Source organism: Canis lupus, chromosome 2 (assembly GCF_048164855.1).
Source record: "Canis lupus baileyi chromosome 2, mCanLup2.hap1, whole genome shotgun sequence".
Classification (NCBI taxonomy): Eukaryota; Metazoa; Chordata; class Mammalia; order Carnivora; family Canidae; genus Canis; species Canis lupus.
The window spans coordinates 59,943,016-59,955,070 of record NC_132839.1 but is presented as its reverse complement, the minus strand read 5'-3'; the positions used below and the strand labels follow the sequence as shown (position 1 = coordinate 59,955,070).

At 57.0% G+C, this 12,055-nt stretch overlaps 1 protein-coding gene and 1 long non-coding RNA gene across 2 annotated transcripts; one reads left to right on the top strand and one right to left on the bottom strand.

The window, feature by feature from the left end:
• Positions 1-309: 309 nt before the first annotated feature.
• On the top strand, positions 310-5,050 carry LOC140619283 (uncharacterized). Its single transcript, XR_012019199.1, has 3 exons — positions 310-493; positions 2,597-2,672; positions 4,588-5,050. It is a non-coding gene; the product is annotated as an uncharacterized lncRNA (long non-coding RNA).
• On the bottom strand, positions 2,974-9,217 carry CRABP1 (cellular retinoic acid binding protein 1). The gene is made up of 4 exons (XM_072802473.1): positions 9,081-9,217; positions 8,444-8,622; positions 6,388-6,501; positions 2,974-3,281 (listed from the first exon to the last, which is right to left on the bottom strand). The coding sequence occupies exons 1-4, from the start codon at positions 9,148-9,150 to the stop codon at positions 3,231-3,233; spliced, it is 414 nt and encodes a 137-aa protein (XP_072658574.1). The 5' UTR covers positions 9,151-9,217; the 3' UTR covers positions 2,974-3,230.
• Between the last annotated feature and the right edge of the window lie 2,838 nt (positions 9,218-12,055).

Below are 12,055 nucleotides of genomic sequence, written 5' to 3'. Positions count from 1 at the left end.
GGCCCGGAGGGGCCAGGCGACGGGGCCACAGAGGCGGGAGGGGGCCGCGGAGGGGGCCCCAAGCGGGCGGGCTCGGGTCTTGGAAACGCGAACCAGCCAAGGCCCAGACGCAGGAGCAACTTCGGACCGGCGCCGCACAGCCGGGCTCACGGGCGTCGGGGAAGCCCAGCATACTGACCCTTCACCCCAAACCCCATGGCCCAGCCATGCCGGGGCGCCCCACCGCCGCCTTCTGGCTCCGCCCACGCTTTGGCCCCGCCCCGCTGTGGTCACGTGATGCGGTCTGGGGCCCCGCCCCCAGCGGTGATTGGTTCGGGCGGTCATGTGACCGGACCGCTGCGCAGGAAACCCAAATGGAGGGATGGGCTGAGGGGTCTGGCTTCGTGGCGGCCCCACCTGCCCGGTGTCGTCGAGGTTTACCGGTGCTGCCGTGGAGCCGAAGTTGGCTGTGTTTCGGTTTCTAGCACTGGCAACCTGAAGGTGTGCCCAGGAGGTAGCCCTTGCCTTTTCTGTTGTGCCTGGCTAGGCCAAGCAGGGGGTGGGGGTGGGAGTGGGGGTGGGCCTTGAATGCCGGGCGGAGTTGGACCTCCCAGAGCTCGAGCGCGGGGATGCGAGGGCGGCAGTGAGTTGGGAGCAGTGTTGTAGATGACTGAGGACAGTGACACCGCGTGGGTTTTCGTCCCCCGTATGTGCCAGGCAGTGTGTGTGCACCAGGCTCTGGGGAGCTCGGCGCTCCAGAGTCAGTGGGGACACGGTGCACGTGCTGCGGGTGACCCGGGCGTCCAGAGGTGCCCGCGTTGGGGCCTCGGCCTGGGACTCGATTTCCGTTCGGGTCCCGACGTCAGGGTGGGGACGTCCAGCCCCACGTCGGCCGCTGCGCTCAGCCTGGAGTCGCCGGGGACTCTCCCTCCCTCTGGCCTCCCCACCCCACCCACCCCCTAAAGAGAAGGATACATGTGTGCCAGACGTGCCCCATGTGCCCTGTGACTAAAGAACGTGATGGAGACACCCTAAATCCCGGTCAGGAAAGGGGAAGGCCCTCCTGCACCTGCCCTTCCACCCGGACCTGCCCCCTTTGGGCTAGATCCGGAGAAGAGCCCAGAAGTATATACCCCAAGACGTCTGAGGCTTCACTCTGTCCGTCCCCGTTGCGGAGCTCCCAGCACCCGTAGTGCAGTACAGACACGCCAGCCCCGTCTCTATGCCGACCTGACTTTCACCCTTTCTTTTGTGGCCAGCTTGGGCCCCTCACCTCCCTCTAGTCTGACATCCTTGTGCAGGTTAGCCATCCATGCAGCCTTCCTCTCCACCGCACACCAGGCCAGGTGCTCCCTATCCTTACAGGCCCAACTTGACCCCCTTCCTGCAGGAAGCCATCAAGGAATACCTCTAACACTTGCTCTCTGCTATAGGAAACTCATGTTGGACTGAGTGTGGACCTGGAGCAAAATGTTAAGTATGTCATGGTGTCTGTACCCACTGTCCAGGTGGCACTCAGGCTGTTCCCATGAAGGGTTTTGAGAAGTTCTGGGACATGCAGAGGTCACTCAGGGTCCTGGAGAGAGTGTATAGCCCAGTGTTAGAGTCTCTTCTACCCATAATCCAGCCCTGCTCTGATATACCAGGGCCTAGTGGATGGGGCTGAGAAACAGTTGCTACCAGAGCTGTTGGTGTGCATGGAGGGCAGCACAGCCCAGACCATCCCTAGACTGCAGGTTGTAGGATGTGAGCTGTGTTCAAGATTCAGCAGAAGACCCCCTTCCCCACACAGTTCCACGTAAGCAACAGAGTATCTGGGAGACTTTGAAGTTCTGCAAGAGCACTGTGGGGACCTGCACTTCAGAAGTGTGAGGATTTAGGTAAACGTGTCCTCATTTACTCTCAGGTCGTGGTGCCTGGCCCTTAGATAATCTGCCCCATGAGACTGTGAGCTCTTTGGGGGTCACTGTCTCCTGGCCTCATCCATCCCTGCACGTGTTGGTCAGCTAACTCTAGCCTGGCTTCGCCAAGAACCCATGTACCTGAGAGCAGAGATATGCCCAAGAAGCTGGGAAAACAACACACATGAGGGCAGGAACCATGGGGAGATAGACAATCCAAGGTCCACATAAAAGGGGGGGGAAGCTGTTAGCCCCGTGGGAATGTCAGTTCCAGGATGCCAGATTTTCCCAATTTTTCTCCTAAGGAAACAGAAATCCAGATTTTTATGTGAAATCTCCTGATTTTAAAATGTAAGAGTTGGCAACTGTGGAGTGTCATCCACGTACATGTTCAGATCCATTCTGTGCCTGGCAGTGTTCAGGGAGGGTGACTCTCGAGGACAGCACCTCACCGGCCCTTGGATTCCAATTGGGTGTGGCCAGTGGGCAGCACGGGTAGATCAGAGATGGAAAGCTGGGAGGTCAGGATACTTAACCCTGGGAGGGCGTGGAGTTCCGAGGCAAACTCCACGCCCACTCCCACCCCTTATGTCACTGGGGCCATGGTTTGGACAGTGGCTACGTCCCTCCACGCACGGCCACAGCTCCTATATGGTGGCCTCTCCCCTGGGCTTTAGCTCTTATGATCTGGGGTTCTGTGTGCCTTCTGTTTGCAGGCGCAGCAGGTAACAGCTCCTCTGTTGCTAGTCTGAGGGCCACCGCATCCTTTCTAATTCTCTTCATCCTATCCAGGTCAGTGCCTATGTAAACTATCCCTTTATTCTGGGATCCCCTCAATATACCTTTTGAATGTACCCTCCCTCTCCTGCTAGGACACAGACTAATTCTAGTGGACAACGCTGTGAAGCCCAAACACACCTGGATCTCAGTCTAGATCCAGCTGGAAGGAGCCTGTGTGCTCCACCCAGGGGACCCAGGCAGCAGGCTGACACTGAAGACACCACACAGGGCAGTGCAATGCCAAGGACCGCGGGTGCACAGTAACCCATGCTGAAACTGAAGAGGCAGCTCAGGGAAAGGAAGAGCCTTGAAATTTGGCCAACCAGTTTAATGATGGGTGGAACCATGCAGATGCCAAACTACAGAGCACCAGGGGCAGGGGCACAGAGGCTTTGGGTGGGGGGGGGGGCACCACACCACCAGCACAGGGAGAACAGGGCTCTTGGGGAGGCACAACACCACTGGCATGGGGAGAACAGGGTAAGGGAAGGTCCCCGGCAACTCAGACCTAAGGACATTTCTCAGGGGAACATGCATCCCACCCCCAAAGCAGGAGCAAGCCGGCCGCCTTCACTCTCGAACATAAATTCTCGTGCAGACCACGTCATCGGCGCCGAACGTCTGCAGAGAAGGAAAAGCAATCAGAGCAGATGCCTGTGCAGATACGTTTAAAGCATATCACTAATAAGGCCGCTTACGGCCCCGTTAAAGACTCTTTGTAACAGACATTCAATTTCCTGTGCCATGTGTTCATGCTAACTGCTAAGGTTTTTTTTTCTTTTTCTTTTTTTCCTCCCTTAAGCTCCGTACTGGCAGAGAGGCAGCTGTGGTGTAGAATTCTATGTAATTTCCCTTTGTTTCTGGAGCCTGTGAATACTGACATAAATACTTGGTTTGAAAAATTAAACTGAAAGGGGAAGATGTCACACTGGACATTTCTAAAGTGGCTCTGTTGCTTCACATGACTTCAGGAGAGCAAGGGTCCTGTGCTGACCAGTGAGATGGGGCCTTGTTGAGGAGAGCGCAGAAGCACCTTCCAGGGAGCAGCTGCCCACCCCTCAAGCCACCCACAAGCCAGAAAACTGGTCTGAGCTGTAAAGGCCCAGTGCTGGCTCCCAGACCCAGCTCTGCAGCATACAGCTGGCACACTGGGCACTGCCCTGCCTCTTGCTGGTTTGGAGTGGAAAGGAAGGGTTTCAGATGGGTGGAATCCAACAGGATGATCCCAAAGTCTCTTTCCAGCTAAAATTTTACGGTTCTTTGTTTGCTGTGCTGTAGGCACAAGCCATTCCACAGATGGAGGTTTTCCTTCTGGCCCCTAAAATGGTGTCGCCTGTAAATAAACTATCAAAACTCCCCCAAACTAGCAATTATGCACAGGCCTGCTCTCTTGGGCTCCCACAGGCAGTTCAGTATGTTTGTTTCACAAACAAAACCAAGAATCAAAATTGTTCTGTAGATCTGATGCAGGCATGTCTGCAGATGTACACCGTTCAGTAGGAGCATCCCTAGCTCTGCAGTTCTCAAAGGGGCATGAGGCCTGGGAGAGGCTGAGAGCCTGGACAGACCTGGACCTTTGCCTGCCCTGGCCTGTCAGCTGGCAATCAAGCTGAGAGGCAATCAAGGAGCAGGTGCTATTATGCCAATGTGTGTCTCAGGGAAATACTAGTCATGAGTGATACTCAGAAGCAAATGTCCATCACCAACTCCTTTTCCAAGTAGGGAGCTAGCTGCTCATACCAGCCCAGGTGTACTTGCTCTGGACACCTCCTCCGTCTGCACCTGATTCTGTGCTGGGAGGAAGGCAGGGGTTCCCACCATCATTCACCTCTAGATGTGCCAACCTCTCAGCTCTACAACCATGGAGTGTTTGGGGTTTGACTCCTTCCATGGATCTGACCATCCTCGTATCTGACACCTCCCACAGGCCGACACAAGAAGAAATCACATTTCCAACCATATCTGAAACGTCTTTCTCAGCTGGCACCCGTACTGAAAGACTCCTGCAAGAAACTCTAGAAATGTTCCAGGGTGGTTTGAGGGAAGATACTCTGTTTTCACGGAAGGCAGCTTATAGCCCCCGGGGGACAATTTACTGTTGGCACGGGGAGCACTTATTTCAACTTAACTAGGATAATTTGCCTCTTGTTATAAGGAGATGGCATCTCCCTGCGTTTTGGATTTATTAACGATAACAACCCTTGAAATAAAAGCCCATATTTCAGGTCTCAAATGCCAAGGATTAATGTGCCCTTTGAGGGTTGTCTGGTCGGCTGAGCCAGGGAAGGATGCAGGGGTGGAGGTGGGGAGGGAGGCACCGTGCAGCAGTGTGCTCTGGTTGCTTGCATGTTACCAGGTTAATAAAATCATACTTTCTCGTGGCAAGACAAGCTTGCTCAACCCGCAGCCATGCTCCAGAACTCTCGTACCAGTGAACCTTTTGTTCTGTTCCTTTTTCTCTAAGTTCCACATCTCAGCCTCAAACTCCTCCTCCAATTCCATCAAGTATTCCTTCCTAGAAACAGCATTCACTAGGTTGCAAAGTAAGCCAGTCCCCTTCTCTATGAAAGCAGACAGTGCTCAAAATGAAATCCGGCAGAGGAGGACAAGAGGAGAGCCTAAGATCAAACAGCCCCAGTTAAACTAATGGAGACGGCTCCATTCAGGGTCTGCTCTCAGGATCAACGTGCAATTTCAGGGCTGAGAGCAGCCGGGTGATCAGACTTAGTGTCAGCCCTCACTCTACAGCCACGCCCAGGTCACACAGGGAGGCTACCCCACTCTGCAGGCTCCCTCCCCAACACTGCTAAGATGGGGCCTCAGGCATCCTGGAGGGAACATGGTAACAATATGCCTGATGGAGAACAAAGGATATCATTTCCTGGTTACCCACACAGCTTTTCCCTTTTCTTGCGTGTGTGTGCATGTGTGTGCGTGTACACTTGGTGCGTGTGTGTGTGCGCGTGCATGCATGTGGGGGGTGTGTGCATGTGTGTGTGTGGGTCTGGCAGGGGTGGGGTTGCTGCAGGGAAAGCCTGGTCTACTCTGAAACACAAAAGAAGAGGGACTGAGCCTTCCCCTGTCCTGGCCAACCTCCTTTGCCCCCACACCTAAAGGACAAGGAGGTGTGTGATTAAACGGTGGGGGTTTCTAAATTGGCCTCACCAGGTGAATTTTGTGTGGCCAGGAATGTTTAAAATGTTTTAATCTGAATGTCTTTCAGGTGGGGCCCACCCTTCCCCTAGCCCCACACGGTGTTTCACTCAGACCCTTCCCCCATCAGCACAACTCGCCTGGCCCCTGAAGGCCTCCGTTGTTGGTAAGTTTAAGGGTAAAAATGCTCTCTGAGGCTCCCAGTGCTGACATACTAAAATTCCTGAAATCTTTCCCTGGCAGCAAAATGAGGAGTGAGAAGGGGGGAAAAATCCCTATGCAGAGTGAAAATCCCTGGGGCCTCACAGCCAGGGTAGGGTCAAGGGGGAGGCCAGCTCGGAGAATCCACCAAGGCTCCACTGGATGCACAGGGAGGACACTGCAGCCTGTCATAGCCCTGCTGTGCCCCCGTTCCACGCTCCTCCCAACCACACCATGGAACGATGATTGCCTGTGACCTAAACTGTCACCTCGAGCTTTCCGCTCACATTTTAACCCAGGGTAAAGCATTTGCGTGGCGCACTGTAGGCATCATCTAGGGCTGTGGGGTTGATTTAGGGGTCCATGACCTCACCAGGATGAGCTCGTCGTTGGCCAGCTCGCGGGTCCAGTAGGTTTTGGGGCCATCCCCCTCAAGGAGAGTTTGTGTGCAGTGGATTTTGTTCTCATTCTCCCAAGTGGCCAAACTCTGTGGGCAGGAAAACCATTCGTGACATTAATTACAGTCTTGGCAGCAGGAATAGAGATAACAGTGAGCTCCGGAGAGTCACTGCTATGGAGAGAAGCAGCACATGGTCCCCGTCAGCAGGGCACAGAGCCCTCTGCTGCGCCCTATGGAGTTCACAGATTCAGGAGGCGGCCGGTCACAGGTTTTATGGGGAATAAATATTACCTTGTATCCCCCCAAGTCTTCCCCCATCACATACAGACACACACACACACTCAGGGGAACCAGCAACGCTTGAGGCATGCTTTACATCTCCAGTAATGACATTTACAGCACGCAGTGATTAATTTATGTCAGAATGGACTATCACTTCAAGCAATTGGGGTATTAAGGACAAGAACTTTCCCATCAACTGTACTATTGTAGGACCACTCAGACACCACAGCCAGCAGATCCAAAGCCCTCTCCACTGCACAGAGTTGGGGATAACACCCTCCTCTCTGTGTGCACTCATCAGATGCAGCACACTCGCTGCTCTGATAAACCCAAGTGTCATTAGCTCTAAGGATAAAAACACAACCACTTTCCAGGCTAGGTCCCAAAGACAAAACAATCTGATGCTCCTGGAGGTGGGAGGTGGGGTTTTCCCCAGTCTGCACAAAACAGAGTGCTCGACATTTGGGTGGGAGACCGATTCGGGATGCACACATATTTACTTTCTGACACTTGCCAGGCCGGCGTGTGAACCTGATTTTTACCAGAATCACCATCTCTGGCGGTAGCTGGATGTCCCCACCTGAGCCCTGCCAATTGCCAGGCCTTCTCCCCGTGATTCCAAGATGTTCACTCTTACTACCCCCAACCACTCTTTTGTGTTTTCTAACAGTGCAGTGGCGAGCGGCTCAGATTCTGCCAGCTCTAAGCCTGGACATGGCTTTCTGGCCACTCGGGTTCTGGGGGCCAGCTCCTGTGGCCGTGTCTGTGTGTCCTCCTCCCAAATCCAGAGCCCAGAGAGTCCCACTCTGCAGATCAGACAGGCACCACTTAGGGGAGACTTAATTCCTCACTTTCTGGAACATTATTAGCATTTCTTTGTTTTTCACACGGGAAAGAGAGGGAGACATTTTGTCACTTTTTAAATAAGTGGTAGCAGCAGCGACAATTTTTCCATCTACGCTCAAAATACAGGACTAACTGGCCATTCTATTCAACCAGATGTAATTTTTGCCCATCTGAGAAAGGAATGTACAACCGCTGCTTCACTCCATTGGTTCATCCCTGGGGCCAATATACATAGAAATGCAAAACTCTGGCCCTTGAGGACTAAAGCACTTAATCCATCTTCCCAGCCAGAATCTGCCTTGCTTTTGTAAGGATCCCGCCTTTCCCGTTAGAAACCAGGCTGAGGGTCGCACGGAGAGGTCGACCTTGCTGGCTCACAAGGCTGCTGAAACTGGATCCAGGGTGTCCGGGGTGGGGGGGGGGGTGGGGGTCAGGGATCGGGGACCCCGAAGGGGCGCTGGGGGGGGCGCGGGCGCTTGGTGCTCCACCTGCGACAGGAGACGTGGCTGACAGGAGACGTGGCTGCGGCACGGCCCCCGTGGCCCCGCACCCACCTCCCGCCCGCGTCCGTGCCGGCACCCCCCGCACCCGCACCAGCGCCCGCACCCGCAGCCTCATCCACACCCCTGCCCGCACCCCCGCGGACGCCGCCGCCCGGGGTTCCCCGCCGCTCCGGGAGCAGCTGTGAGCGCGGAGGAGGCGGCTCGGGGTGGGTGGGGGCGCGCTGGGGAGGCCCCTCTCCCGAGCCCAGGGCAAGCCGCTCGCACGAAGAACCCTCTCTGCCCGCCCTTGCAAGGGAAGCACGCCCCAGCTGCAGGAGGAGGCAGGGGCGCGTTGGGCTGCGGCGGCCCGGGGCGTGGAGGGGGCGCGCCCGGAACGCCGCCCGCTTCTGGGGCCTCACCCTGCACTTGCGTCCGTCCACCGTCTCCTCCTCGAAGCCTTCGCCGACCTTGAAGTTGATCTCGGTGGTGCGCACGGTGGTGGACGTCTTGATGTAGAACTGGTCCCCGTCCTGGCGGATCTCCACGTGCGGCTTGGACGCCGCCGCCACCGCCACCTTCCTGAGCATGGCGTTCACACCTGCAGGGCAACGAGGGCTGCGCCACCGGACCCCTGGCCGCGAGCCCCGGCCGCAAAGCGTTCCCGCGCCTCCCCTAACCCTCGCCCCAATTTTCGGGAGGAGAAACTGAGGCTCAGCGAGGGCAAGTGGCTTTCCCTGCGCAGCGCGATGAATTCGTGGCCGGGCCCGGCCTCACAGCGAGTCTCCAAATGGCAAGTCCCTGGTCCTCCTTGGACTCCAGCGAGAGTCCTCCTCGCGCTGACCCAGCGCAGACAGGCTGAGCCGTCGGGGGGTGGGGGGGACGGCGCGCGGCTTCGGGGCTCCCCTCACCGCCGCCCCCGGGGTGGCCCCGGCACGCTCCCCTTGCCCTCGCCCTCGCCCCGGGGACTCCCTCCGCCTGGGCCGGTCCCGGAGCCTGCGGGCCCGGGCACCCCGGAGCCGCTCGTCCTCGTCGGCGCGCACCCACCCGCCCGCTTACCCAGCGCCTTGAGGAGCTCGTCGAAATTCTCGCTGCTGCGCATCTTCCAGGTGCCGGCGAAGTTGGGCATGGCGAGGCGGCGGGCGGCGGGCGGCGGGCGGCGGGCGGGCGGACAGCTGCGGCGCGGCGGGCTCACTGCGGGCTGCAGGGCGGAGACTGACGCTCGGCGCCCGGCCCGCGCGCCCGGAGTCCCTGGGAGGGCGCCCCCCGCCCCGCCCCCCGCCCCGCCCCCGCTCCGCCCCCGCCCCCCGCGGCCCGCACCCGGCCTCGCTGCTGCGCCCCTGGCGCCCGCACTCCTGCAGCTGGGGGACGGCCCTGGGGGAGGGTGGGCGCAGCGGGGCGGGGCGGGGCGGGGAGGGTCGTGGAGGAGCACTGCAGCATTCTCTCTACTTGTGTGCACTTTGAGAATAACCGTAATATAAAGTGAAAATGCAGTGTATGGTGGGGCCAGCAGAGTGGCGAGCCGCGCTCTCCCCACTCCGGCCTCACCTTACGGGCGTGCGCAGCCGCTGTACCCCCACTCAGTGCTGGATCCTATTCCGCAACCCCCCTCCGCACACACACCCGCGCAGGACCAATGAGAGCGATGGCAGGGGAGGGAAAGCCGCAGTCCCACGACCCCCGCCCAGGGCGCGAGGGGCAGGAGGCTGCCTAGGCCGCACAGCCTCGGGACCGGCACCCTGGTAGGAGCAGCCCGTTCTGCAGAGAAGTGTGGCTTGCATTCTGCAGAGGGGTTCCCTTATCTTCTCCCGTTGCTCCCAAGTGTGCACCATGCTTAACACCCCCTTCAGTGTCCCCAGCAAGAAGATACGCCACTTTTTGGCTGCCTGGAACGTGCATGGCTGACCCCAAGTCCCTGTCCACTGTACCATCATCCATGCCTGAGCCAAACTGCACAACTCAGGATTCTAGAGCCAGCTACACACTTTCCCGAGGCCACTTCTGCCCATGCCGTGCCCTCTCCCTGGAATGCCCCTTCGCTTTCCTGTCCGAGGTCCTAAAATCATGCCCATTTCTTCAAGTCCATCTCTATGCTCTCTTCTGTGATATTCAGTTTCCTAACCAAATCAATTGTTTTTCTCTGAACCCACAGGATCCGTGTTTGGTTTTGCTCTTGTTCCAGTATTTTGCTCTTGTTCCAGATAGTATCCCTGCTATCTATCACCTGAGCTCCTATAGGGCAATGACTGAATGTTCATCTTTTCCTCTCTGGCTCAAGCTCTGCCAGGTGGGGCTCCATAAATAAGCATCGATTTGAGAGGATGTAAGTGCTTTGCAGCCCGGAGGACGTGTGGGGGGAAGACCCCCAGAGGTCTGCAGGATTCTGTTGACCACCTGGTGAACAGGGCTCTGCTGTCTGCAGGGGGCTGGGGCTGGGCTCCCGCGCTGGGGCCCCGAGGATCTGTCTTAGAAAGCAGCTGAGGATAAGAGAGGGCGGAGAGACCGTCACCAGCTGGAAAGAGATGTGGGTAGGGCTGGGCTTATCGGGCTGAGACGCCAGCAGTCACACAGGCCCACGTGCTTAGGTGAGCCTGGTGGTTGGTTCATTTTGAAATTCTTCATCATTTTTGAACAATGTGCATTTTCATTTTGCACTGGGATCCACAAATTATGTAGCTGATCCTGAGTGTGGGAGGCAGAAGATAAGGTGGCCATCGAATCAGACTCATTTCATAGAGGGACTGGCATCTCTACAGTGAGGGGGCAAAACAGGGGTGTCACACAGCTTAGGCAAGCCCCTACCCCAGCCAACACTGCTCCCCATAAGGCTTCTGCATCTTAAGAGCAGGGCCAGGGAGGGACATCTGGGTGGCTCAGCGGTTAAGCCTCTGCCTTCAGCCCAGGGCTTGATCCTGGAGTCCCACATCGGGTTCCCTGCATGGAGCCTGTTTCTCCCTCTGCCTATGTCTCTGCCTCTCTCTGTGTCTCTCATGAATAAATAAATAAAATCTTTTAAAAAAATCACATGAAGTCTCTGTTTAAAAAAAAGAGCAGGGCCGGGGAGGGCCTGGGGCTCCACAGGGGGGACTCGGGACCACAGGGAAAACCCTTGAGAATGGTCAGAGGGCTATGGATAAGGCATCATGTGACCAGCAGGTCTTGCAGCAGAGGCAGTGGATGGGCAAAGGGGGGGAGAAATCATGGTAAAGGAACAGAGGGATGGGCAGAGGTGCCAGGTGACAGGGTCCACCATCCAGCTGGGACTGCCATGACAGCAAGACGATGGTGAGTCTTCCCAGCACAAGCCAAGCATGGGAGCAGAGTCCAGGAATGGGGAAGGCGGGCCAGTTCAGCATTCACATGTGAGGTGGTCCTAGGGTCCTTGTGAGCCTCCTGTTCTTACTCATATAGTATGGAGGTGGTCAGGGTACAGGAGGGGCCAGGACTTCCTGGAAGCCCTAAACCTCACCTTCCTGGAAGCTCCTTCACCGGGGAGCACATGGAGAGGAGGGCAAGCTCCTGTCACTGGCCTGGCTGCTTACGAGGTGGGGTGGAACCCAGCATGGAGAGAGCAGAAAACACCATTGCAAGGCTCCTGTGGGGCCAGCCTCAGGACCTACCTCCAGGTCCCTGCTGGTAACAGATCAGCTCGAGGCCTGGGCTTCCCTGCCAGCCTCCGTTCCTTCTCCTGCTTTACTCTCCTGCTCACTAACTCTTGCCAACCAGCTCTCTGAGCTGGGACCTGGGCTCAGCTCTGGGTTGGCACCACTGTATCCTGTCTTGAGGGTCCACTGTTCAGCTACAGGGGAACCTAGAACATCTGTGATCACTATGTGGACTGATGGAGCCTGGGAGGCAGGCAGTTATCCAGGCCTGGGTTGAGACATAGGCCTGTCTAGGGGCATATGGTCAGAAAGGACCATGTGGGGACACCTGCGTGGCTCAGCAGTTGAGCATCTGCCCTCAGCAGATGGATCTGGGATCCAGGATCTGGGATTTAGTTCCACGTCGGGCTCCCTGGATAGAATCTGCTT

What these genes read in the sequence shown, in the direction of transcription:
- CRABP1 (XM_072802473.1), bottom strand. Translation starts at nt 9,150, where the DNA reads ATGCCCAACTTCGCCGGCACCTGGAAGATGCGCAGCAGCGAGAATTTC. An exon ending in CGAGCTCCTCAAGGCGCTGG is followed by an intron (nt 8,623 to 9,080) that starts GTAAGCGGGCGG and finishes GTTGCCCTGCAG; the next exon opens with GTGTGAACGCCATGCTCAGG. An exon ending in TGGACGGACGCAAGTGCAGG is followed by an intron (nt 6,502 to 8,443) that starts GTGAGGCCCCAG and finishes TCCTGCCCACAG; the next exon opens with AGTTTGGCCACTTGGGAGAA.